Source organism: Prinia subflava, chromosome 8 (genome assembly GCF_021018805.1).
Source record: "Prinia subflava isolate CZ2003 ecotype Zambia chromosome 8, Cam_Psub_1.2, whole genome shotgun sequence".
NCBI classification, from domain to species: domain Eukaryota; kingdom Metazoa; phylum Chordata; class Aves; order Passeriformes; family Cisticolidae; genus Prinia; species Prinia subflava.
This window is the reverse complement of record NC_086254.1, coordinates 6,698,181-6,725,671: the sequence shown is the minus strand read 5'-3', so window position 1 is coordinate 6,725,671 and position 27,491 is coordinate 6,698,181. Positions and strand designations below refer to the sequence as shown.

Here is a 27,491-nt window from a genome sequence, read left to right as displayed (position 1 = left end):
GGGCACAAACAAGTGTGAATGCTGCTGCTGAGCTCTGTGTGCTGCCTGCTGTGCAGAAAAGTGCTGGGGAGGACATCCTGCTCCCTCTCTGCCTTGTCCAGCAGCTGCTCTGCCTCTGACACAGTTGGGAGCACGGAACAGGCTGCTGCTGGTGGTTGTGGGGTTGTGTTTTTCTGTCGATGGGAATGCTGCCTTTGGAGTCTCCTTTTCCAGAACCCCTTAGGCTAAGTTTTGAGTTGGTGAGACTGAGGGGAAGAAAGCTTTGCCTAGAGGTGCCTGGGGTGCAGGTATCAGATTTGGGTTCCTGGGGTGCAGGTATTGAGTTTGGATGCCTGGGGTACAGGTTGGATTTGGGGGTGCAGGTGTTGGGTTCGGGGTGCCCGGGGTGTGGGGTTTGGGCTCCCGGGGCTCAGCAGCCCTGTGCAGGATCACAGGACCCGGCAGAGGGTGCTGTGTCTCCACCGCCTCTCCCAGCTCCGGTTCCAGCTCCAGCTGTTTGGCACTTGCCTCTGCCTCTGTGCATGATGTTTGTAAGAGTTTGGGCATGTCCATTTGGTTCCCATCTCCAGTGCCACCCCCAGCATCCAGGCCAGGTTCTTCTGTCACTGGGGACATTCTTAATTCACAGGAAATAGGAGAGAGTTTAATTGTTTTCTCCTCTCTCTCTTTTTTTTTTTTTTCTTTTTTTTTTTTCCCATGCAGCTGAACAAAAGGTTCATCCTCAGTTTTCTCCATGCCCATGGGAAGCTGTTTACCAGGATTGGGTAAGTGTGCAGGATGTTTATTTTATTTTCCTACATTACAAGTCTTTTTGGAATTTAATATTGTTAGCAACTAAGCTGTGTTTGGAGCTGAGGGCACAGGGTGTGAATTCTTGCAAGCCTGGCCTCCTGGTTCTTATTCTCCTTACCCGCCCTCCAATCCACACTGGTTGGAGCTTGCACTTTTCCTTTCCCCCACCTCAAAGCCCATTCCTGCCCATGCACCAGGACCCTCTGGCAGAAGCTGAGCTCAGATGGTTCACACATCACAGCAGGGACTAGAGGCTGTTTTTTCTCTCTCCCATCACCTAACTGTGCTCCTTCCCCTCGACTTTCTGGGTTTAACCCCCTCTCTTCCACTGCCCTCCCCCAGTGCAAAGGTGGCTCCTGGGGCTCTCAGTGGCTGTTGCCTGTGATGATCACAAAGCCTTTGAGGCAGATCCATGTGGTGGCTGAAAGCTGCCATCCAGAGTGTGGCAAAACAAGCCTTGCCCTTCATCTCCTCGCTGCCATTTCAGTGAAAGCCCTGTAGCTGAGAGCTGCCCTAGCTATGGGAACTGGTTTGTACAAAGTGCCCTTGGCAGTGGCTGTCAGAAATGGGTTTCAAGTAATTGAACAGCTCCCCTTGAAGCAAAGCAGGCCTGATCCTGGCCTGGGCTGAGATCCCAGCCCAGGGGACATCCTTGTGACCCTGAGGGCAGGGCTCAGCCTCGCAGCTGATGGGCTTCCCATGGAGCTGCCTCTGCTTCAGGTCCAGACTGGACCCCGCTGTGTGGGAGCAGCTGGGGAGGAGAGACCCCATGTGGGTCTCTGGTGGTCTCTGCTTGAGCCTGCCAGTGCCTCAGAGCAACCAGAGTCTCCTGACTTCTGTTGGCTCCTTCATTCTCCTGTGGGACTGCTGGCTACAAGTCACAGGGCTGAGAAGCCTTTTCCAGGCTGTGTAGGTAAAGGGAATGTGGGTGCAAAGTGACAGCTTGTCCCTGCTGGGAACAGCTCAGACCCTGCCACACAGCAGCACCTCAGCCTCTGCTGTGTGTAGTGCTTACAGGGTGACCACTCCGGAGGGGCACTTTGGACCCTTCACAAAAAACAAGGAAGCAGGGGCTGGTGATTTGTTGGAGATCCAAGTGTCTGAGGGTCACTGCTGATCTCTCCCTGAGTCCCAGCGCACTGATTATCCACTCACGGGCCACCAGGCTGGCCTGCAGTGAGGAGACAGAGCTGGGTGTCCTCCTGCCTGCAGGAAAAGAGGAGGAGAACTGCCAGAGCCCACGGAAGGTTTGGGAAGTGCAGGGTGTGTGCTGGAGGGCAGAGCATCCGGGGAGCTGCGGGGCCGCACTCGCGGCCAAGCTCCGGTTGAACGGATGCCAGCAGGGGATTAATGGGGATGTAGCAGAGATCAGTTGCACATTTGGCTCCTGAGGCTTTTGTGAAATTAAGATGCAGCGTTTCAGGCAGTTGCTTCCCAGGACAGTCATTTAGAAAACCCAAGTATGTTTAATGGTACAATATGCCCTGAAGTACTTAGAAGGGAACTAGAAAGTAATACCATGACACAGGAAGAGAAAATCATCCAGCCCTGCTAAACAGCTTCCGTGCTTAAAATAGGTAAAAGGTGAGGAATTGCCAAGTCCTTTTTGGGCAGGATCTTTGGTGCTTTATCTGGAAAAAATATGGAAAAGATGATGTTGTCCTAATTGGGCTCTTGCTCCTAAAACCACAGGTAAGCAATTTATTAAAAGCTTCCGCTCGGCTCCTGACCTGCTGGTTCTGAGCTCAGTGGGGTTACTGCACGCTGTTCCAGATGTGCTGTGGTGTCAAAGCACAGGTGGCGGAGCTGAGGAAGCCCTCACTCCTTCGTGTTGTTATTCCATGGCAATAATCTTCATCTCCTCAGTAACAGCCCATCCTGCAAAGGGCTCCTCCATCCCCAGAGTGCTGTCTGCCCTAGGAGGATGTTGCTGGATACACTGGATGTGGTCTGAGATTTCTCAAAATCAGGAAGTCTTTAGAAGCAATCAGTTTGCTCTAATTCTCTGGCTGTACCCCAAATGCAGGGAAGGTGCCTTTTGCAGGGAAAGCAGTGCATTTATACTGACAGAACTGCTTCATTCTGCACAGCTATAAAGTACAAGGACACTATTTGCTCCAGCCCAGGTTTTTGGGAAGGTAACAAAGACTTTGAACTGCTCCAGCAAACAGTGCCCACGGAGAGGGTACCCTGCTGGTAGGCAGACCTGGGTGATGAAAAGCACCTGTGAAATACAGCTAAGAAGAAAGCCACTTCTGTTTTTAAAAATGAAGCTGTCACTGCCCTGAAGTCTGTTGGGGAAGCCCAGCAGAATTGCCCATGTGGGTTACCAGAAGTGGCTCATTAATCCAGCCCGTGGTGATATCACAAGATCTGAATCTCTTGGGGGGAAGATAAAGGAAATTGCTATGGAGGCCCCCGAGGTGGCCTGCCCCAGCTCCAGATGCCTCACCCTCTGTGGGTTTTGGCTCCCTCTCTCCCATGTGGGCACTTGATAATATCACAGATAACTGGTGTGGGCACTTCCTGGGAGATGTTCAGTCTGCTGGGTCTGGCTGTGGCTTTTTCTAGTGTAGGAACAAGAATCAGTACAGCAAACTCTGCAGAAGAGGCAGTGGGGAAGGAGGATCTCCCCCTTCAGAAGTTCCCAAGGTTTTGGGCAGCTTCTTGGTTAGCAAACTGTCTTGATGGGTTACCAGGTGAGGGCTGTTGTGGGCAACCACACCTCAGTCATTTTTGGGGTTTGACTGTGCTCTTTGCAATAATTTCAGTTTTTCACCCCACTTCAGCTGGGAGGTTGCTGAGGACCCAACAGCTTTGATAAGTGACCTCAACTTATTCCCTCGGCAATGAGGAGCAGGATGAAGGTGTCAGATTTCCGTGGGCGCCTGTGAGTGGTGTTGAAAGCTCGCCCCATCCCCGGCCGTGGCCCCGCAGCCGCGGGCTGCCGTGTCCTGACGCGCGACAGCGGCGCCGCGGCTGCAGGGCCCCGCTGCAGCCTGACACTGTCAGCAGCTCCACCAGTCACAGAGTCCCTGTCCTGTGGGGCTCGAAGTGATGAAGTTTAGGGGCTCACTCACAGGGAGGGTGTAGCCTGGGGGAGACAGGGCTCGGTGCCACGTGATCCGATGTTGCAGCGAGGAGTTCTGGAGGAAGCATGCCCTGGCCGGCGTTCAATGCGCTGGAATTGCCACATCCGCAATGTGGCACCAGTGTGTGCATTTTGCTGCAGCCTTGGGAGTCCCATGGGCTGCTCCTGGTCCAAGTGAGCTGCTGGCCCCTTGGCACCTCTCCCAGATTGGTAGAAGTCAGTAGAAAAAAATGGTTGGTCAGAAATGACTCATAAAGGCCGTGTTTTCCTGCCAAAAGAATGCTGCCTGCCGATCACAGAGCGATCCCTCACTGTCCTCTCCAAGGAAGCAGCCTGCACCTTCATTCCCCACAGCTCCTGGCTGGGAGACAGCACCCCAGGGATTCCTCCTTCCCCTGACATGAGCCATGCCCACCTCTCACCCCACAGCTCAGGGCACAGCCTGCTCTCTACAGCCTCTCCTCTCTCTGTCTGCAGGATGGAGACTTTCCCTGCGGTGGCCGAGGAGGTCCTGAGGGAGTTCCAGGTGCTGCTGCAGCACAGCCCTCCTCCCATCGGAAGCACCCGCATGCTGCAGCTCATGGCCATCAACATGTTTGCAGTGTACAACTCCCAGCCCAAAGGTACCACGTGCAGCCGGAGGGGAAACTGGATGGGGATCAGCCACTCCCCATGTGGAGAAGGGTGGGGTTCACAGCAGATGGGGAGGTGGGAGGGGTGGTTGGATGCCTGTGGGTGTCAACACAAAGGGACCTTGGCTGGGCCTTTGGAGCTGGCTGAGGTGTCTGAGGAGTGAGGAGGCATCGCATCCCCCCAGAGCCTGAGTCATCAGCACAGAAGGAAGATGCTGCTTTATGGCTCTGCCTTCCAGCTGGGCTCTGCTCGTTGCCTGGGCTGGCACCAGCAGGGCTGGGACAGTCTCAGAGGCCTCAGCTGTTGGCTGTGGCTGCCTGAGTCCGTGCAGGTGGGTGGGGATGTGATGCCACTCTCTGAAACACCAGGTTGGAGCCTGTGCCCCCTGTTACTGCAGAGAACAACACAGATCTTGTGTTAATACTCTCCTCCTCTCACTTCCTCCATCCACCCAGAAGCCTGGATGGTCTCTACCATTGACAAATTAAATGTGGTGGGCAACAGAGATGCCACCAAACCAGAGCCTCTTCACTGAGTTTAAAATGATGCTTCCAGGGATTTTATTTTTCCCTGTGTCCCCTCCAACACACACTCAGCAGCAGGTACCCAGGTCTGCCTGAGTCATGAGTTTGGGAGCAGGGATGGGGCTGCTCTCTCTGGGTGGGAGGAAGCAGCACTTCACATCCTGATGTCTTGGGATTTAGATCCCAAAGATGAAGACCTCCAGCTGATGGATTTCAGCTAAGGCCAGCATGTGGGCAAGCCCCAGAGAGCTGCTGCTGGAAGATCCTTCCCTCATGAGCCAGTTGACCACTGGTCAGGCTGGTGGTCAGTGGCCAAAGTCAGCTGATGGAGCAAACTGGCCCTGGCTGGAGGGCTGGGAAGTGGCTCCTGAGTGCTGTGCCTGCCTTGCAAGCACTCTCTTCTGGAGGGAGCTGTCAGTCCCACTGGCGAGGCAGCCATGCCCTCCTGCCTGCCAGATGCCAGCCAACGATAGTTAGTTTATCTTTGAGCTGCTAAGTACTGTGTGATTATAAGCAAATGCCTCTGCGTGACAGTAATTATTGTATTCGTAATATTAATAATACCCCTGGTAGGTGAATTAATAGTGGTGTCTGTGCCACAGACGGGAGCGGGTGGGAAGGAGAGGATGGGATTTGTCTGGGATGGATGGCAACCCCCGGTGGCAGAGCTGGAAGCAATCCCAGCTCTCAAACCACTGGGCTGTGCTCGTCCCTCCACAGCCGAGTTGTGGATGTGTGTGAGTGATGGAGGGAGTGTTTTTTATCTCATGAAAAATAAGTATTCTCAGAGTTTTCTGCCTCCTGTGTGGGTAGCTGCCAGCTGCTCCCAGCTTTTGGATCTCTGGAGAAAGCAAACTTGCTCCTGCCGGGGCCTGCGTGCTGCAGAGCAGGTGGCACTGCTCGTGGAATGCCTGCAGGTCAGATGGCACCACGGCTGCCACCTGATGCCAAGGGCCCTTCAGGGGTTTCCCTGAGGACTCTTTGCTCTGGTGACCCCGAAATATCGCTGAGAGTGTTGCTGGCAAAGCAACCCCTGCTGTCAGCACAAACGCCCCGGTGGTCTCGGAGCGCTGGCACAGCACAGGTTGGGCTTGCTGCCCACGCTGCCATACTGGGAAGAGCCGGGTGCAGATGGAAATGAAAAGCAGAACAGCAAAGGCTCTGGAGTTTAGAAGGAAGGCAGGAATGTTGGAAGGATTAGGGAGTGCCCTGCATGGAGCGAGGGTGCTGGCTCTGTCCCCGGCGTGTGGGCTGCTGTGGGCAGAGGCCTGGCGGGAGCGCTGTCGGGAAGGTGCGGGTTCCCATTTCCCAGCACATGAGTCAGCTCCCTGTGCTGCAGCAGCAGGGGCAGCAGCGGGAGCCGGGGGGCTGAGCCGCCCCTGTGGGCCCGTGGGAGGCTGGCGGGACACAGGGAGCAGTCCCACCCTGCCTGCATCCCAAACTGCCAGGAAGCGTTGCTGGGGAGCCGCTGGAGTCAGAGCTTGGCTGTGTCCACTCCGCAGAGCTGGATCTAACTTTGCAGTTGGACCAAACAGCCTCCGGAGATCTCCTCCTACTGAAATCCTCCTGCGAATCTGGGAGCAGAGCGTGGCTGTGTCCTTCCCATCACACGGGCCTGACACTCAGTGTGAAGTAGCAGGAGGAGATCCGTGGGTTTGGGGCTGGAAGGGAAATCTGAGCCTCTCTTCTCTGCTGTCCAGGGGTTCTCTTCAGGGATAGCCGCTCCCTCCCTTCCCTGCTTTGTATTTCCAGGCCTCTGGAACCCCAGCTACTCCTGAGAAACTTGCTAATGTGCTTGTTGCTCTGTGTCTGGTATGTAACAGATCCAGTGGTGCTGGTAGTCATGGTGTGGTGCCATGGTGTAACAGTCACAATGTGGGGAATTCTGTGGAATTCTTAACCCCCGAATAAGAAGTTTTAAGTAAAGAGTCAAGTATTATGAAAACAGAAACCTAACAATTAAATGCTGTGTTAAGCACCTGTCCTCCCTCTTCCTTCAGACTTACACCAAACACAATCCTGGCCCATCTCAGCCTCAGTTTCTCCCATTTTTGGATTGTGCTCAGTCTGTCCCAGACCTTCAGTGGGGCAAGGGGCAGCACAGGAGGTTGGGACTCATACATGGTAGTTCATATTCTGCTCTTTGCTTTTTTACTCCTGTTCTTCTGCCGTGGTGTGGGTTGGCCATGACTCCACAGGGGTGCCTCTGTCCTGGCACGTGTCCCCCTGTGGGGTTTGTGACATGTCCTTTGTGTCTCTGCTCCCAGGCACTGCCACTTTTTCACAAACCAGCCGACCGCAAGGTCACCGTGTGCTCTTCCGACAGGGTGACTTTTTTTGTGTCGTGTTTAAACTGGTTTCAAAACCAGCCAGCTGTGAGCAGCACGTGGCATTTCACATCCTCCCCCCACGCAGGTCACTGCTGTGGTTACCTGACCCCTGCAGTGGGTGCCAGGGCTCAGGTGAGCACAGGCAGGGCTCTGTGGCCTGTGCCCAGTGCCTCTGAGCTGTGCTGGTCCCCAGGGACAGACAGCACCAGGCACGCTGGAGCTGGTCTCAGGCAGCACTGGGAAGATCCTGGGAGATGAATTGGATCTGTTGTTTTCTCTGACAGAGGATGCCAAAGAATTCCCACATGAAGTGCATCCCCTGCTGTTCAGCATCAAGCTGTGTGTTCCTGCTTTGTCCAGGGAGGCAGCAGCCACTGAGGGTCCCTCTGACCCAGCTGCCTCCTGGCAGGAGCACTTCAGGTGAGAAAAAGCATCTTGCAGACCTCACACCCCTGGGGCAAGGAGTGCCCACCTAGGGCAGGGAGGCAGAGAGAGGTGGCCACTCTGCATGGCAGAGACTTGCACTTGCTGCTGCTTTCCAGGATGGGACATAGGTGACTATGCCTGAGCTCAGGCTGGGGCGGGACCAGAGTGGGGTGGCCCATTTTAACAGTTTGGTAGCCATCTGCACAGCCAGCTCACAGAGAAGTTTGGATCCCTTTATCCCAACCACAAACACTCCAAGAATTTTAATTTTTTTTTAATTCTGTAATTTGGGGAAATAAAACTCTGGTTTCTGAAAAGACTAATTGAAGCCGTGCTTGCGGCAGGGGCATCTCGGTGAGTGGAGAGAGAGAAACCCCCTCCCAGCCCATCTGTGCCCAATTTACTCCGATCTGGCCTCTCTGAGGCTTTTTTTCTTTCTCTCTCTCTTTAATAATTTGTTTTATAATTCCTGGAATCAAACCCATCTCAGACACACTGTTTTATTTTACTGTATTATTGGATTATACTTCCTATAAATCACTGGATGTTATTCATAGGCCACCACCAGAATAACTTCCCCTCTCCCCCCCAAACCCCCTCCCCGCGACGGCCCCGCATTCCAAACAAGCGTGCACCAAGGTGGGGGTGCAGCAGCACGGGGCACCCCAGAGACACTTCCCGGAAATCCCAGCAAATTTGCCTGGCTGCGGGTGTGAAGCATCAGGCTGCAGCACCTGGATGCCTTCTGGCACTGCGGGCCGGTCGCGGTGTGCCGTGCGGAGGTTGTGTGGAGGTCGGGCTTAGGTGGAAGTGGAGAGGGGAGGGGGCTGCCATATGTGCATCCTCAGCACATGGAGGGAATGAAGCTGCATCCCCCAGAGCTGAGCAGAGTCAGGGTACAGAGGCACAGGGAGGGTCTGGCCCGAGAGCGTTGGGGAAGTGGAAAGCCAGTGGGAAGTGAGAGTTTGGGCAGGGTGACCCGTGCACAGGGCGTCTGCTCTGCCAAGGGCCATGGGTGGAGGAAAACCTACAGGTTGTGTCCTGGCAGAGGGGCTGTGCTCTTGTGGGTTGTGAGGAGGGCTCAGTGTGGCAGGGGCGGGCTGGGCTTTGCTCTGCAGACCCTGGGTCTGTCTTCTTGAGTGGAACATGGTCAGGTTCTCTGTGCAGGGTGGTGTCAGCTGGGAAACCTTCAAGGCTCGTGCAGAAAGGGACGTTTCCCGGCAGCAGCTTCACAGCAGTATGTGGCTTTTGCCACACCAGTGTCCTCCGGCCAGGGCTGAGCAGATCAGCCCTGCAGGGGTTGGAGGGGCTCTGCCTGGCTCGGAGAGGAGCTGCTGTCACACACGTGTGGCTGCAGCCTGTGCAAGGTTTGCTAAGGCACACGGCCCTGCTTGCTCCTTGAACACCGACACCAGCCTGAGATGCGGATCTTGCCCGGGTCTTGATACCCGCAAGGAGAGATCTGTAGGTCAGTGCAAATCCCCTGCAGAGCTTAAGCAGGTACAGAACTTCCTGTTCTCATTGGAGAGGATGGGTCAGAGCCCTGAGACGAGGCTGTGCTGTGGTAACCTGCAGCTGGCTCCGCTGCCATCCCGCCCTGCTCACAGCCCTGTGCCGGACACAGGTCTCGCTTTGCTGACCACACCTGCTCGGGCTTGCGGCCTGAACCCTTAAAATATCCCTAGAAGTGACGCAGAGGCTGGTGGTGTCTGCTCTCAGCAGAGCCTCAGCTCTGACCATTGCCACAGGCTCGTTTCTGCCACTCGGACCCAGCTCTGCTCAAAGCCCTGCCTGCAGCATGAGAAGAGGCTCAGGATGCACCTTCTGATCACCTGCAGCAGCCACATCTCAATGTCTTCTCATGAAGCTCTGACCACATCTTGCATGTTGGAGCTGACAAAAGATGGAGGGAGTCGAATGCAGAGTCCAGGGTACTGGCCCAAGTTTAAAAATAAAGCAGTGCTGTGGGTAACTAACTGCCTTGGTTTGGTGGAGTTTTAAAATTAGGCACAAAAGAAAGCTTAATAAACCTCAGACTGTAGATAGCAGCAGAAGCAACTTGATCTTTACCTGTCTGGGGAGCAGAACTGAGTCCTTTTCTCTTAATTCCCCTCTTTGTGTGGTAAATACACACTTCAGCTGTGGGCTGACACCTTAGGGCTAAAAAGCCAGGAGGCTGATGAAGATGTCACGTTCCAGGGCTGTGTCTGGGGAACCTTGAGCATCTGCAGCCCTGTGCTCCATTGAGAACAGAGCCTGAGGTCCCTCCACCTGCCTGGGGGCCTTGGTTTGTAGTGCAAAGCCCACTTGATGCAGGGAGGCTGGAGTTGAGCAGTTTGACATCTGGCTTTCTCAGGGTGCTGGGGCTTTGGGATGTACAGCAGTTGTGGACTGAGGTGTGTTTGCTGAGATCTCCAGCTGCACCTGGCAGTTGCTGTGTGACTTTCCCTCTGAGACTGGGAAGTGCTGTCTTTAGTGAGGTGGTGGTAAGACATAACACTTCCCAAGGCCTTAAGTTTGGAGGAACTGGATGTTTAATTTATCCTTCTCCTCCTTTCAGATTGCTGCTTGTATTTGCTTTGCGTTTGAGTGGTAATCAGCAGAGGAAACCCAGAGGAGGCCTGGCTGATCCTGGTGTCCATCCTTCCCCTTGCTGCCTGCCTTGCCCTGAGGCTCCTGAGCGAGCTGGCTTTTTGATGTCACTGCCTTGGCAAAGGGCTTTTACACTGAACCTGTTGTTCAGTGATAATCTCCTACTCCCTGTGTCCAGACACAACCCAGCCCTTGAGATGTGTGAGGAAGGGTTGAAGTGGGGCAGGGAGTGATACCTGCATTGCTCATCTCAGGAGCCACACAGCTTCCTGTGCTGAACTTCCTAAGGGACAGATACGTGTCCAGAGATGGCAGCTGACCCTCCAGGGTTTCTCCTCTGAGCCACTGGGAGTGTTGGAGGTTGGCACAGTTGCTGGGAACTGTCGGCGCCTCTCCCTTCAGGGAAGGAAGCTGTCTCGGACTTGAGACACATCAGTAAAGTTCAGGTAAAATAATTCTGGCCCAGACGTGTCTTCAGAGTCCTGCTCTCGGGCTCTTGAGGCTGGTGGCAGCAATGTTTAGACCAAAGTCTTCCTTTGCTTATTCCCCTCTGTTTCCTGTTTAAAAGGCAGATTGTCACATATTTGGGGATTTATTTACCGTAATTGGAGTTATTTTCCTGGCTGCTGTCTTCTGCCCTCTGATGCAAGACTCCTTAGTGAAACGTGTGTCCAGAAAGCCATGTGACTTTTTTTTCCCCTTGCCACAAGTGCCAGCAGGAGATGCAATAATCAACGCGCTGCAGGGAATTTCCACTGGCAGTTCAGGTTTCTGAAATCTAGACGTTGGCTTGGGAGGCAAAAGATTGAGCAGGGGTTTGTGGCAGGGAGGAGAAAGGTTTCCAGCAAAATTGAGTGTTTGCTGGTGTGTCAGACTCTCCACTGCTGCCCTCCAGCTCAAGTGCAGCAAAGTCCCCATCGAGTGGTGTTGGATGAGCTTGCTGGGGGCTTCTGCTTGGTCTGCCTGTCACACCAGCACATCCTTACATCTGAAGCTGTTCCACGAGGTGATACTGGGATCTCATTTCAGAGCAACAAATGGAGGGGAAACGGTTTGTAAACACAAAGCCTGAGTCTGCTTCAGAGCCAAGCTTCAGCAGCCCAAGCAGCAAAGCAGGACAGAGCAGTGACAGGTGAGGTGAGGCTGCAGAGGCTTTGCTGTGGTTCCAGGGCATGGCCAGCTCTGCAAACGCTGAATCCAGCCACTGTTTGGATGAAGAAGCAGCGTTGCTGTGTAAAATGAAAGGCAGGAAATGGAGCAGTGGCACACTGTGTCCGGCTGTCCTGCTGTGGAACAAGAAAGGAGGTGCTGAGGCAGCTGTCCCCAGCTTTGGTGGTGGAGAAAGAGGGGTGCCAGGGAGTCAGGGTGAGGTGCACCAGGTGCAGCGGCTTTGGTGAAGCTTTAGATGTTTGCAGCGTGACAGGAAGTCCTTTTGCTTTTGAAGAGATATTTCTGATTCTTTAATATGCCTTGCACCTTTGATTTTCTCATGCTTTTAAGCAGCACCAAGTCAATTACTGTATTTCTGTTTAATTCTCTGAGAGAACACTGTATAATTAGGCTAATTATGCTGCTTTGTGAAGTTGTAAAACTCCTGATTGAGCTTGTGGGGCTGTTTTATAACCTCCCAGGTGTAGGCAGGGAGGGCTGCCCGCCCCGTACCCCGTGCAGGTTTGGGTACAGCCTGCCAGCTCAGTGAGGGTAATTCCTTCCCAGGGGCTGCCCCACAGGCTCATCCTCTGCCAGCTCCATCCTGCCTTCCTCTTTCCACAGGCTCCAGTCCCTCTGGGAATCCTGTGCCCAGTGCTGGGGGGGCTCGTTGGGGGTCTCTTCTTGTCTTAATGTTGAGATCAGGAATGGCAGCACAGCCAAGGCTGTTTCTACTCCTGAGTGTGTCTGAGGAGGTGACCCCACACGGGTTGAGGTGTGGAGATCTTTCATTTTCCCTGATTAGGCTGTGTGTGCTGTGCAGCAGGTTCTTGGCAGCACAGAGCTGGCCCTGCCTGCACTAAGTGACAGTCAGGAGGAAGGTGTGACCTTCAGGTGTCACCCTGGCTGTGTGATGCTCACTCCAGCTTCACTGGCCAGGACAGTTTAACCTCAGCTGAGTGAGAGCCCTGAAGGCACATGGCCCATCTCTAATGGAAGGGTCATCTTTAATGCTGGTCAGTGTGGCTGGTGGTGGCCTTAGGGCTGGCTGGTAGGTGACACACAGAGAGCACAAATGATTTGTCTGCCCCCGAGGCTCTCAGGTCCCACCCCAGAGAAGCAGACAGGAGCATGTCAGTGTGGAGCGGGAAGGAGATACCCCATGGGGATGGGTTTGGCTGTGGAGTTTCTCCATTCCCCCTTCTCCCATCCCTCCTGGGATCATCCGGCCCCCTGACCCTGGCTCAGTGAACTCCCGGCGCTTCTCCACCGGCCCCGGGAGCGGAGCTGGGGCGTCTTGCGTAAGCAGCGCCTGCTCCCCGGGCAATGGCACGGGGATGGAGAAGGAGGCTCTGGCTGCCAGAGGCGCGTTGGGAACAGCACAAACCCTTCAGCCCGAGGAGCCAAGGGCTGACAACCCTCGTGCCTGGTGCTGGGAGCGGAGCTCGTCCCGCCCGGGGGGCCCCAGGCGCGCTCGGGGCCGCGGCGGAGAGCGGCCAAAGGCGGCCACATGGGCCCGGGTGGCTCTGAAGGCAGCGCGGCGGAAGTGATGCTCCAGCCCCATCTGCACGGGGAGCGGGAGACGCGCCCCAGCTGGTGCGAGGCCCTGGCAGCCCCGGGAGCTGCCGTCTGCTGGGCTTTACTGCTGTCTACGTTGAAACACGGCTCGGGAAGGGCGGGAGGGGGGTCGGTGGCACGGTGCCAGTCCCGGTTCTCCTGGCCTTCTCGTTCCTCTCTCCTCCTCCTCCTCCTCCTCCTCCCTCCAATGCTTTAAAGTCACATTTCCAGGCCAGACATAGAATTAATCTCTGGGCACTTCACATTGCTGGCAGCGCAAAGCAGGATGTGGGATCTTTTTTTCTCTCTCTCTGCGTCTTGGCTGACTTTTTTACCTCTCGAAGAATTTGGAAGGGCCGTGAGATTCCCCCCACCCCCCCTCGCCTCAGTGCCGTGCAGTTTTTCAGCACGCTGATCACCCTGCTGTGGCTTCACCCTAATAGATTTCATATGCTGACACAGTTGACATCAGTACCAAACTATTTTACATGTGATCTGGTGTATTTCCTGAGGAAATCTGCAAGATATTTATTAAGAACTAATAAAATAAACCTCTCCATGAGCTTTTAGGTAGTTTTCAATTTTTCATGTCTCTCTCGTTTCCTCTTATCAATGAGTTTCTATTTTCTCCCTCCTCTCTGACCATTGCAAAAGGAAACAAAAATAAATGTTTTAAACCGTTCCTGAATGGACACTGGGAATATTTCTGTAGTGATGTATTAGCAAAGTCGTATTTTTAGGGCTGTATTGTCAAGACTAAAAATATCCCGCTGCAGTGCATCCTTTTTATAGGGCTTTGTGTGTGTGCGTGTGTGTGCCGAGCATTGTACAAGTTTGCACCAACGTGCAAAGGTCTTTGTACTACTGCAGCGTTGCCTCCCCATCACAGCTGGACTCCATTAAGCCTTGGAAATTAGTGTAATCCTGGTTAAGAAACGAGGAGGGGGGAAATCAATCAATCTCGCAGAGCCGCGTTTCCCCAGCTGAGCCGGGATACCTGCGTGGCAGCCGCGCTGCGAAGGGCTCCAGCAGCCGGTGGTTTTGCCACGGCTTTCCTGCCACGGAGGGTGTTCCCTGACGGGGAACAGCAGCTCTGCTCTCCCTGCCTCCCCCAGAGCAGCGGGGTTCAGGCAGGACGGGCCGTGGACTGCAGCCACCCGGTGGGTTCTGCTCATTTGTCACACCTTGAGCCCCTCTGGGGCTGCGCTGTGCTGGCAGCAGCCTCTGTGTGTGTGCGTAGCAGGGAGCAGGCTGGATGCTTCGCGTTCTCAGAGGGATTTTCTGCTATTCGTGTCTCCTGCAATTAACTGCGATTGGAACAGAGAGAACCAAAGGTGGGCGCCGGGCTGAGAAGCCGCCTCCCCTCCGCGCTGCTTGCGGGGGGACCCCTGTGCCGGGGATGGGGAGGCGTCTCTGCCTCTCCGTCACGTGTGATTGATGCAGCCCTTTCCAAACACGATTTCCCCTCCGGCTGGCGTCCGCAGATCCCGGCGTGGCGCTGCGGCCGTCACTCGTGTCCCCAGCAGCAGCCCTGCGTCACCGGCGGTGGGTGCCGCGGCTGACGGGGCCCTGACGGCCGGGCCAGCGCCGTGCGCACGGCACACGCGGCGCGCCGCGCTCCCCCTGCAGCCTCCCTTCCCTTCGCTCGCCCGTTCCTCGCCGGAGCTTTCCTGTCTGCTGCCGTCTGGAGAGCCCGCAGCCTCTCTGCTTCCTGTAGAGCACTTCAGCGAAAGCAGTAATTAGGGCCCGTAAAAATTTATTTTATTAGCGAGAAGTGTTGGTGGGTAATTGGCCATAATTTGAACCCAGCCAGATTGGAGATTAATAAAAAAAATCATATATATATATATATATATATACATTAAAAAAAAGAGAAAAAAAAATCACAGAGAGATCTTTTTACCAGAAACACCAGGGCTGTGAGCTGGAAACCCTTCCCGAGGCGGGTGGGACGGGACGGGGTGGCGGCTGCAGAGAGGGCGGCCAGCAGCGAGCGCCCGTGCTGTACCCGTCCTTGAGGGTGTTTGACACTGGCATGGGAAGAAAGGAAACCTTGTTTTCCAAGAACTCTGCTCTTTCTCAGCTTGATAAGCATTTAAAATAAAAGCTGCACAATTGGAATTGGCAGAGCATCCTCATTCTTTTGTCTGTCTGTTTATTTTTTTCCCCTCATCCCTCGACATGTGTGCTACAGCCCAGGGTTACTACACCCCGTGGAACCACAGGCCTGGAGCTCTGCAGGCGTGCGCCGAGCTCTGCCCACCCCCGGCCTGGCTCTTTGAAGCCTGGCAGAGCAACAGAGATCCAGCCCCGACCCTGGCAGCCTCCTGATGGCCAGGGCACTGAAATCTTTGACAAAACAAGAGTTCTCAGCCCCTTTCGGCTCCCCCTTCGCTCGCAGGGCAGCAAACCCAGGGCTGCGCCCAGAGCCGGAGCGCTGGTTTTGGAATCAGGCTGTGACTGCACCGTATGGACCCGATGGCTTTGGTATTTATAGGCTTGGTTGGAGCAGCTTGAGCGTGGCCAACAGAGCGGGAGCGGCTTGAGGGCCGACGCTCATCCCTTCGGAGGGTGATTGGAGAACTCCCCGCTCCGGGAGGACGGAGGAGCCAAGCCCCTCTGCACACATGTCACGCGCGGTTACTGCCGGTTGAATCACACCAGGGAGTTACTTCAGGCTACTAGCCCTGGTTGTTGCTTTGGTGTGAGTTACTCGGGGCGTTCCTTCAGGTCCGTAGTGCTTGTTTTTCGCTTGGCAGCCTCGGGGCTGGGACCTGGTGTAACCGTTTCCCAAGGAATATTTTTGGTTTGAAAACTGAAGGTCAGCAGTTCGCAAGGGCTGTGCCTGCAGCCAACTCTGTGGTTCGCCTTGTGCCACCGGGCCAGCAGCACTTGAAATCCTGATCAATTGATCTGCAACAATATGAAACCACGAAGGGTGACTGCCAGTTAAAACTCCCCGTCTCGCCCCATTTTCCCCACCCAAAGTGTCTTTCTGCCCATATCCCCTTTCTTGCCGCCTGTCTCCCTCCCTCCCTTTCGGCTGTGTATTGGAGTTTTTGTCTATCTTTTTCCATCTCTCTGTCTCTTTTCATAACAGTTTTTAATAATGTTTTAGTTAGTTCCAGCCTTTTCCCTCAATGGATCCCATTGGAAAATACATTTGAAAGGAAACAGTTATACACTTCCCTTCCTTTGAAACTCTGTTGGCACCTTTTCCAGTGCAGTAAACCATACAACATGGATTTTCAAAGTTTCCAAACACAGACATGCTGGCGTTAAATTTATGAAAAAATATTTTATTCGGCTGTATAGTAACTATGAGTCTCCGAGCTGCTGGTCACAGTGAAATCGAAGCTCGCTTTGGAACTGCAACAGGTTTTGAAATCTCTGCAGGAAACGGCGCTGGAGCTCGCAGCTCCCTCGTGTCCTCCTGCCAGGAGACACAGCAGCAAACAAAAGGGGTGCTGGGGCACCCCAAGGCGAGCCCACCAAGCCCCAGCACAGCTTTTCCCTCTGGATAACCATGCCGGGAATGCTGCAGCAGCAGTAGCTGCGGGGAATATCACAGTTGTGCCAATCCTATCTCAGATCACAGGGGGAAAGAGGAATTTGGCATAAAAGTGTGATGTCTTGTGCTTGTTAATGAATGTGCAGGGTTCAGGCTCTTTAGTTGCTGAGTGCCGTGGCGGGGGCTCCATTGCCTGTGTGAGCCCGCACGTGCGAGGGACCCGAGGCTCCGGCTCCGTGCGAGTTGTTGGAGCACTGAGATCGTATTTTCTAACAGGGGGGCTGGGATGTTAAACCTCCTGGAATGGTTCCTCTGCGTGCTGTGGGTTTGTGCCTGTGGTCGAGGCCCTTCCCTCAGGGAGTCACTCACTCGACACCTGAGAACCTCCCTTTGCCTGGCATCGCTCGGAGCTGAATTGTTTCCAAATTTCCACAGAGGACCACAGCCCCCGATCACCACCAGAGTCTGGTGGGTGAATCTGGCTGTATCCTCAAGAGGAGCGTTCTGAGGGGTTGTTTCCAAACAGAGCCAGCCTCGAAGGCTGTGCCCAGTGGCACTTGTGGTGTGGTGTAAGGCACACAAAGCCTCCTGTGATGACAAGATGATGACAGGACAAAGAGATCCCAGGCTCAATTTTCCTGTTGTCCTTTTGCTTGTAAAATTTCTTTGCTTTCTCATGGGAGTTTTCCAGAGAAGCCACTGATTAAGTGTTATCATTGTGCTCAGTGCCACATGGAGTGCAGGAAAAGCTACAAGATTCAGGTCCAAATAATTGGATGGTGTAACCTCACTGGTGTGTGCTCAAAGCTTGGCTTTGGGTGCCTTTTCTCATGGTACCTTTAACAGGTATTGATGGGGAACTGAGCTTAAGGAAAATACCAGATTTTCTAATCCCTTGACGGCCCACCTTGAAATGCAGGAGATTGAGTTCTCCTAAAAACAGTCCTTCAGGAGCTGCCTTTGATCCCACTCAAAGCAGAGTTGCCCAGTGTCTGCAAATTCCACTGGAATTTTGTGAGGGACACAGAAATAGCTGAGCACATGCATTGGGAGGAGTTAAGGGGGCTTCTGGATCTCCCTGAAAGTTCAGGACCAAGGCAAAGAATGGAATCCAAGTTCTCCATCTTAATCCCCCAAACCATGACCTTGTCCTGCAGCCCTGAGCCTCACTGAACACGTGCACATTTCAGCACATCAGAACACTCTGCAGGAGGGTCTCTGCTGCCTGTTAATTTTCTGTGTTGACTGAAAATGGTACCTTGAGGGGAGAAAAAGTGATGTGTCGTTAGGACGGCTTTATGGTGAGTAAGTGTGATGGAGTTGACTTGAAGCTGCATAGATGCCTCCAAGTCTGGTGTTCTGAGAGTTTTTTGCATGTGTAATTTCCACAGTTTTCAGAAAAGCGAGCTCCCCCGTGGAACCAGGCTGACCTCATCTGGGATCCTTGGCTGGCACGTAAATCTGGATGCTCCACACAAGGCTCTGCCAGGGCAGGAATGCTGCATGTGTGGGGCTGGGATCCTCTGGGGAGAGCAGCCACTGATGGTGCCAGCAGAGCAGGGAGGGGGCTGCACAAGGGGCTGCTGTGCTGTGCTTCACTTGTGCTGCTTCAGCCTCCTTTTCCACCTGCTTTTCCCTCTCCAGTGCGTCACCTGGCTTGGTTTATTCTTCTGTCCAAGCAGGTGAACCAGCTGCTTCTTTGGTTGGAGGGGCATGAGAGAGCTGTGTGATAGGGAGCACCCAGATTTCCATAGGCCCCCACCTTGGCAAAGGAGGGTGGAGGTGGCAGAAGGCACACCCAGACCCCTCTGCTGTCCCCTGCCAAACTTCTGGTTCCTGCTCCAAGTGTGAAGGTGCTAGGGATTTTGCTGAAATGGTCAAAGAATTTTTAACTTGAGAAGAACAATATATTTTCCCTAACCTCATTCTGGCAAATGGCTGAACCTTTGTAGTTGAAATTTCCCCAATAAATTTAGCTCGAAGAAAGCTTTTGGCATGAAGGATTGCAGCCTAAATGGTTAAAGTTTGGCAAAGTTCTTAGGAACTGAAACCAAGGTCTTATAATGGAAATTGTTAGGTAAGAATCACTGCAGGCAGAGTGGCTGGGCTGTGCCCCTCTTGGTGGGGTGTCCTGGGGGTGCCACTGCCATCAGCCAGGGGGGCTGGAGGGACCAGGCAGGGCTGGAGTGGGAGCTGAGGAGGCAGATCAGCCTTGCAAGCGTTTGATGAAGACCCTGAGATTTCCTGCTTCCCAAGAGCTGGGACGATTTCACTTCATGTTTTGCCATTTGCTTTGCAACCCGCCACCCTGGGCCCTCAGGAAGCTGTCAGAAGACGAGCAGCAAAGGAGGGAATGTGCTGAAATGGAACCTCCACACTTTGCTGTTCCTGCCCCATCAAAGGTTCCTTTCTCTCAATGCTCCTGTCTGCAGGCACTTGCTCTCTGAGCTTTTACTGCAGGCTCCAAGTGCTCACCCAGCTTCACACCCAGGGAAGCCAGTTCCAGGCTGTCTGCTCACATTTTGCTATCAAGGACATGCCCATCCCCAGCAAGAGCTTGAGGGGTGCAAAATGCTGCCTGTTATTTGCTGCTGTTACTTGTCCTGGTAAAACTTCCCTCAGGGCTGGAGGAAATCTCTTGGGAAGTCTTGTTCACACCTCCTCCCTGTTGTAAATAACATCTGACACAGTTATGGCTGGGCACACTCAGCTCCTGGGGGGAGGCTGGTAGCTCTTGCCATGCTGCTGTGTAACCCAGCTGGGCTCCCCAGCTCCTCACTGGCTCGTCTGGTGATGTTCATAGCTCTGGCATCATCAAAAAGAGCTGACAGATGTGTGCAGACAGAGGATAGGCCATCAGGGGTTCTCTTTTTTCACTCTGCATCATTGCAGTGCCCCTAAAACCCTTTTCCATTTCTATCATCCACGATTTTTCTCATTTTACACAGCGTTCCCTGTTTCATCTGAACACCCTGCTCGCCTTTGGGCCTTTTTGCCTTTGCAGCATCTCCAGTCACATCCTGCTTGTGCATTTCATGGCAAATATTCCCTCCACAGGAGGAGACAGCTGGTGCCAGGCTGGTCTGGAGCTATAGATACACTGATGAGCCGGCATGCCAGCTTGGAGGGACACGCTTCCTTATGAGCCAGCCAGGAGTTACATACATTTGGATTTGCCAGCCTGTTAGCTGCCAGACGGGTCAAATTCACGTTGCTGTCAGCTGTTGGCAGCAGAACCTGTGGCTCTGGGTATCTGCAGTGAAAGCTTTGCTGTGCCTGTGTCACAAGTGCCAGCGTCAGCTCCCGTGCTCGGAGCCGCTCCGGTGAGGGCAGTGCTGAGAAATGAGAGTTTCTCTGGCAATTCTCCAGGTTTGCCAGCATGGGTGAGCCTGGAGGTGCCTTTGCTCCAGCTGTGAAGGTCGGGGACTGGCGTGTCTCAGTGCAAATGTGACTAGTGACAACTGGGATGGATGTGCCTCCCCTGGCAGGGGCAGTGTTTCTGACTCTGTGTGGGCTGTCCCACGTCCCAAACTGACTTCCACAGCCTCGCTGGGGTCAGGGGGGCAGAGGGTCCTGTCCTTGCTGGCTGGGTCAAGCACCCCAAGCGTGTAGGGAGAGCTCCGAAGTGCTGCTTAGTGCAAGTGGAAATGGCTTCAATCTGTGTTTTGACTGATGGGTCTTTTCAGGAAATTTCTGAGAATAACATTTCTAAAAATGGCTGCTTCTTTCCACTGATATTTCCTGGAAAAGGCTGTAGTTAATTTTAAACCACTATCCTTTTCCCTTTTCAAGTGGAAATGGCTTTTGTGCTTGTCCTCAAGGCAAATGTCATTCTTTCTGACCTAGCCCGGGTTGTGTGGTGGGGAGGGACATTGTGCCACTGCTGTTGCCTCCTCTTGCAGGTCCTGCTGGTCTTCCAGAGCTGCAGAAATTGGGGTGTTTGGGACGCTCTGTGCACGTGTCTGCTTTCCCTGTGGAAATTAATAACTTCTTATTAAGTTAGTATTATTAATAGTCACTTCACAATGATGTTTTTTGTCATTGACTCCTGGCCAGCCCCGAGTACACAAGAAAGCTGTCCCTAAAGTCATTCCCTGAAGCTTTGTTCATCAGGGTCAGGAAGGATATACTGAGCTGGTTATCGCACCCCAGGTGCAAGGATCCAGCCCTGCCTGGGCTTAGATCAGAGCCAGAGAAAAGCTCCTGGATCAGCCAAAGGGAGCTGGCAGCACAGAGCTGTCTGGGGCAGGCAGCCCCTCGGTCTTGGGCAGAGCATGGCTTCCCCTGTGGCTCCTGGGCAGGCTCTGTGCTTCGAGTGGGAATATGTCATTAATTTTTATACCTTCCCCTGTAAACCATCGACCCTTTTTATGATGTCATGAGGGATTCCTTAATTTTGCAGCTGCTTCCTGGTTACGTCAGAGAAGAGCCTCCCGTCCTAGAGCCCAGCGCTGCAGTCCAGGACGGCTGGAAACAAATGAAGTGTTGAATATCTAATGGCTTCCACAGGGAGAGCTGCTCCATCCTCCCCAGGCCCCCGGCATTCCTCACCTCCTAGGCCTCCCTCCTTCCCTCCCTCGGACAAGTCAGGGTTGCAGAGGGAGCTGCAGGCTCCTGGGCGGCCCCAGCTGCTCTGGGAACACGTGCAGCGAGTTCCCCGCTGCTGCTGCTGCGACCCAGACCCTCCCAGGACCTTCCTGCCTCTCCGTGGGGAGGCATCAGTACAGGGAGGTGGATTGGGGGCATCCAGGTTATTACTAAAATCCAGAGGTTGCTTTGGGAGGGGTCCAGCCCTGTGTGCTGCAGGTGGTGATGTTCAGTTCAGCTCAGCCACATTGCTGGGGGGGCTGGGGCTGCCATCCTGTTCACTCAGAGTCAGGAGTGTCCTTCCAGGAGAGCTGCCCATCATTCCCAGGGAATCAGCCAGGCCGAGCAGCGCCTCCAGGTTCCCAGGCTCTTTCTCGGGGGCAGATGAGTGCGTGTGTGACTCGCCAGTTCCCAGAGCTGGGAGTGCCAGTGACTCACGGGTCCCCTTCGAGGGGGTGTCGGGGAAATGCCCCGCAGCTGTGAGCATCCCCCTCACTCCTGCTGCTTTGTATTCCCGTGGTTGTGTGCGGGCAGCAGGGCTCTCCTCACCCATTTCCTGCACACAGCCCCACCCCGGGGGGCTGCCCTGTAGCTGTGCCAGGGCTGTGTCTGGCAGGGAGTGACTCACGGGGAAAGCTGTGTCTGAGGGTGAGGGAGCAGAGGAATTGCCTCCAGGTGGTGTCAGCTCTGAGGTGACCAGCCCGGGTCTCTTCCCCTCAGGGCAGCAGCCAGCTGGTGAATCAGTTGTCTGTGCCTCCAGAGCTGATGTGCTGACACATCAGCCGGGTGCCTTCGCCCCCAGCCCTGTGTTCACCGAGCTCCTGCAGTTCTGTGTCCCCTGGCCAGCCCCTTATGTCATCCTTGGGATTGTGTCCATAGACTGTTCATTCCTTTGAGTGCCTTCCCATGCAGTCCTTCACCCTGTCACCAGGAAAGGTGGCCTCAGCTGTTGTTCCCTGGGAGCAAAGCACATCCTTGCTGCTCTGCCAGCACTGGGATCACCTGCTGCCAGCACTGCTCCGGGCTTCCCGGCCTGGAGCCACAGCTCAGGTGTGGATGGAGAGGCCAGCATGGAGAGTGTCCCACTGGAGCCCTCCTGACCCTTGGCTGGAGCAGTCTGATTGCTTCAATCAAAGGAATCTGGTCTCCTTTGAGATTTGTTGGCCTGGATTAACTGTGGAAGCTTCAGCATTCCTTATGTTTTGATAGCTGGGATGGGTGGATGGAGGAGCATGTCCATTGCTTGCTTGTAAGCTCAGGGGTTGCTGTGGCTCCCTTCCACCTAAGCTGGGGGCACACTCAGAGCAGAACAGCTGGGAGCCCTCACTCCCTGCCCCTGCTCCATCCCTGTGAGCAGCCCACGTGTCCTGTGCTCGCTGTGCCCCGATTGTCCTCGCAGGATTTCCTTCAGCACATGGCACTCGAGCAGCCACCAGAAGCTTCCTCCAGCAAATCCCTCTCCCCGTAGGCGGCTGCCCCTTGCTCTTTTCCCATTCCCATTTCCTGTGGTTGGTTGTGCTGCCCTAATAAAGGTTTGGCACTGCTGTTTTGCACACCCTAGTGGGAGAGGGGATGTGTTTATCACTTTTCCTGGAGATTATCTGTTTAAGCACTCTGTGACAGTTACAATAACAAGGGCAGCGCGTTGTGTTTCCCAGCAGAAGGACACTCGCTGCTGAAAGATGTATAGCACTAATTAGAAATACATAACATCCGGCCACATGGCAGCCTTCTCCCGGCCGCTCCATTTCCTGAGCTCAGACGACTTTGACGACAGTTGGTTTATGTTTTCCATGAATATAATGTTCTCAGAGAAACACAAATTTCTCCCCGGTACAAAAGTCCCCTTTCTCTCTGCCTCTCATCCTCTCTCCCGTGGAACAGGTAGATTTATGGCTGCACAAGTCCTGGGTCGGGCTCTGCTGCAGGGCTGGGTGGGAGCAGAGCCCACAGACCCTGGGAGAACCCAGGTAGGAGCTCGCAGAGGGCGCTGCAGCTGCAGATCCAATCCCTGCAGGAAGCTGCGTCCTGGTAGGAAAACAGCGCTCTCTGTGCAGCCCAGACCTCAGCTAGAAAAAAACCCTCTTTCCTACATGCAAAGAAACAGGAGGGCTCCTCTTCTTGATCTTCAGAAAAACCTCCCATCGCTGGTTCCCGGTTACTTTTGCTCTGTTCTTGCAGTCTGATGCTCATCAGCTCCCATTTTTTCCATCCCATCCCCGTCCCTCTCTCGCCTTTGGGCTCTGCTTCAGAGCAGATCTCCTGGGCGCCAGTTGGAGGAGTCTGGGTCCAATCTCCAGCTCACAGCAAGCAGCAGTCACTCGTACAAGGACATTTTTACACAAGTCCCCACCTGCTGGATGGGAGCAGGGCAGTTGCTCTGCTGCCTGTAACACACATGAAGGGAGGTAGGACGATGGAGCATGCTCAGGGAGCTGAAATCTTAGCAGGTTTTAACTGTTGAAACAAATTCCTGTTGAATATGGAAAAACTGCTGTCTTTCAGATGTTTATAGCTTGGCCAAGTGTGGACAGATTTCTAGTAGGACAGGAAAACTCTCTGGTAAAAAGGTTATTCTGCAGCAAAATCTCAGATCCTTGTTCCAGCATTTGCAGTTGCTAGATTAGCTCAAGGAAAAGGTTGTAAGTGTTTTTTTACAAACGGGTAAGCCACTCTCTTGTTTCCTTGCCTCGTTCTCACAAGTGGCCCAGCTGTTTTGGCTGAAGATTTCCAGGAGAATTCAGGCTAAGACAGGCACCTAGCATGGAAACTTTAACAAAGTCTGAGCCAGCTAGAAAAAGGGGTGAGTGTCAGGCAGGGTGCTCAGAACTGTCACAGCTCATGTCCTGCTGCCAGTCTGGTCTCCAGAGACCTGACCTTCAAAGGGGCCTGCAGGACTGTCACTTTTCTGGTGCAGAAAACCAGATCTTTGAGGCAAATCCAGCCTCTGAAGTGTGAGGTAGTACAAATCAGTTGTTTCAAAGTGTTTGGTGACACTCCTGCTTTAAAATGCTCTGCTCTGTGGAAGACCAGAGCTTTGCTGATGTGGCTGTGGGGCTACGAGTGGTCAAGAAACAGCTCCAGCCTAAGGAAGCTCCCCCAAAAGAGGCTTTTTAGGGCAGCTGAGCTCCCTGCCGTGGCTGCAGCATGGCTCCAGGGGCTGTGTGTTGGTACAGCAACACAGACGAGGGTGTGAATTTACTCTGAGTCAGTCTTGGCTGCGGGTGCAGGAGCCCTGACCTGAGGTGGTGGTTTAACAAGCGCTTATTGAGGCAGCAGTGCCAGCTTTGCCCACCCGCCTCCGCACCCACGCAGCACCTTTGAAGGCAGTGACACAGCTGAGAGGTGACATTTGTGAGCCTGCTGAGCTGTGTGAAGGTGCTCACAGGGTGGCTGCAGGCGAGAGCTGAGAGGTGACGTGACAGGAGCTGTTTATCCAGGGCTGGCATTTACAGGGACGTTTGCTGGGTTACAAGGGGAGAAAGGTGGAGGGGGAATGTGTTGTGGTTGGTGGTGTTGGATGATTTCCTGTGGAGTGTCACTGCTGTGGCTGCTGGTGGCACAGAGGAGCCACAGCTCCAGCTACCTCAGAGCTTGTGACCTCTTGGCCCCTTCCTTTGTTTGTGATTTCTTTCCACAGTTGCCTGACACCTTCACGGCGTGCCCCAGCTGCACAGCGTGGCTGGGTGTGAATTGGGAGGGTTATCTGATTACAGCCCCATTTGGGGTTTCAGGGGAGGAAGTGGAGTGGATTTGTGGCAGCTTTAGCTGTCGGGGTGCCACTGATGCCACTTGAAGTCTCTGTCACCAGGCTTTTGGTGACAGCCTGCGGGGGTAGGATGCAGGGTTGCCTATGGACCTGACACTCATTCTGCTTCATCTGCACCTACTGTGGATCTGGGGAAACAGATCTGGAAATTACAGAGTTCACCCTGACTTGGGCAGTCAGAATCTCTCTGGCTGCTCTTGTTGGTCTGGGGCAGCTGGTATCTCCATTTTTACTAGTGCTATGCAACTGCAGGGACAGAAATGACCTAAATGTCACTCTATCCTCCAAAAACATCTCTTTTCCAATAAGTTTATGTCTCAATGTGCATTACCAGCAGCACAGACCATTGCTCAGCTCAGAAGTAATGATGCCCTGTGGGCTCCAGAGCAGATTTGTTGCTCCAACCCTCATTTCAGCATATTTTCTACAAAGTGTTTTCCTCTTAGTGCCAGGGTAGGCTCAGACACTGAGTGGGTACAGAGAGTTTGTTTCCTTATTTCCCATCACTCAAAACATTTTACAGGTTTCTGTTTAAGCACCCCAAGTGCTTTGCCCATTGATTGTACCCTCACCTTGTCTGTCTCCTGTGGCAGGGGTAGCCTGGGGTTTGTCCCCACAGCCTCTGTCAGCTACTGGCTCCCAGCTCAGGACAAGCCAAAGCTCCCAGCCTCCCAAGGAAAGTGGTGAAAAGGCACAGAGAGAAAGTTTCTCATGATTTATGGTGCTTTCCTCTTTTGTCCTACAATTAAGCTCTTAAGAGCCTTTGCTGGTGCATGTTCAGGGGTCTTGAACAAGCACCCACCTGGATGTTTGTCTTTCTGTGCTGGAGCAGCCTCCTGGGAATGAGCCTGATGAGCTCATCCGGTGAATGAACTTTCAGGACTGGGGGAGTTTTGTGCATTTTATGAGTTTAAAGATGAGCTGACAACAGCCATGCTAGCTGAGCTGGAACTCTGTGACAACAGCCCTTAAGTGTGGGTGTCCTAATGCTCTTACCTGCACAGGGGGCAGCTCTGCAGGCTGTACCAGGGCTCAGCATTGTTGGGGTGCATTGGAGCACCCTGGCTTTATGAGCTGGTGGGCACACGGTTCGTGTTTGCAGCAGCACAAGAAATTTGATGGACAGCTGTACCTGCCACAGCTCAAGTGCAGGAAACTTTTTACTGTACTTTGGTTGTTAATTGTTGTGTGGGGAAATTGTAGCCTGCAGCAAGAGCTGCTGGTGGCAGTGGGAAGGGCTGGGACCAAGCCTGGCCACAGCCACCACAGAGCACTGGTCCAGCTTTTGGAGCCAGTCTCTGAAATACACCCTGAAATATGAAATGCTCATCACCTTCACCATCACAAACACCTTTAAGCTTTGCCTGTTTTGGAGGGGGTCAGGATGTAGCTTTTGCACCACCTCAGTTTGGGGATCACTGTGAGTCTGGCTTGAGCGCAGTCCCTGGAGTCCCAGGGGCTGCCCACTCGAAGTGTGGGGGTCCATGCTGAAATGCCCAGAGATTTTCACCACCCAGGGGACTTGCCAGACTCTGGTGTGGCAGCTGGACCACCGTGGTCTTGCTGTGTGTCCATTTAAAACAAGAAGACAGTTCAGCATCTCACCCGAGTGCAGCAGGAGGGAGCGCGGGGAAGACAACAGTAATTTCTTGGACTGGACTGTGGCCAGAGCACTGGGACTAACACTCTTAATTGTGGGAAAGGCTTCATGAAAGAGATTTACTGTCCCAGAGTGGTCACATCTTTAGTTTTATGTTTCCTCCAAAAGCTGACAGCCCCTGCAGTACAGCACTTCCTACCATTGCTCTGCAGCACTGGCTCAGCCCTGGCTCTGCGAGCAAAGCACTCTCATTCAGCTTCCCAGTGCCTTTGGTGCCACCCTGGGTTACCCTCCACACTGGGTGCTGAACTCATTGACAGCTGTAAGAACTGTCAATCCAGCCTTCAGATGCTCCTCCTTGCTTTTCCTGTATTTTCTTGGTGCGTTCTTGTCTTTTTTGGATGTTTTTAACTTCCCACTCCACTCCTCTGAAATGATTTGAACTTCAAACTCCACTGTTTATTCTTTGCACCTCAGGTGTTTTGGTAGCCCCGGCTTAAACGTGGTCTCAGTGTCTTGCTCTAATCCTCTTGCTGTCTGCTCCAAATCCCTGCTCTGCCACATCTGGGCAGTTCAGCTCCCAACACCTCCATGCTGACGTGCAGCTGGTGCTGGGGGGCTCTGGAGGCTCCCCCTCCCTCCCTCAGCCCTGGGGCTTCTCTCACCCATTCAGTGTCAGTACCTGTGAGTTTGTACAAATCCTCTGCCTGGCTTGGGGCAGCTGTTCTCAGCGTGGGAGCTCTGATCCTGCAGTAAGCCAGTGAGGAGCATCCTGCACAGAGCAAATGGCACTCATGGGTAGGAGCCCAATAAATGTGAGGGTTCTCCCCAGCCAGCCTCTCCCCCACATCCTGGGAGGATGTGCACGGGGAGGAGAGCGAGTTGGGAGGGCAGAGGCTGCTCTTAAGGCTTTAAACCTCTTCTGGGAGC

At 53.8% G+C, this 27,491-nt stretch overlaps 1 protein-coding gene across 2 annotated transcripts in view; it reads left to right on the top strand.

Moving 5' to 3' along the window:
- The window catches only part of SMG6 (SMG6 nonsense mediated mRNA decay factor), a 104,173-nt gene that overhangs the window by 21,978 nt on the left and 54,704 nt on the right, over nt 1-27,491 (top strand). For both annotated transcript variants that reach the window (XM_063402604.1, XM_063402603.1), the window contains exons 9-10: nt 703-764; nt 4,361-4,506. In XM_063402604.1, coding sequence (XP_063258674.1) covers nt 703-764; nt 4,361-4,506 — 208 coding nt within the window. The remainder of the gene's footprint in view (nt 1-702; nt 765-4,360; nt 4,507-27,491) is intronic.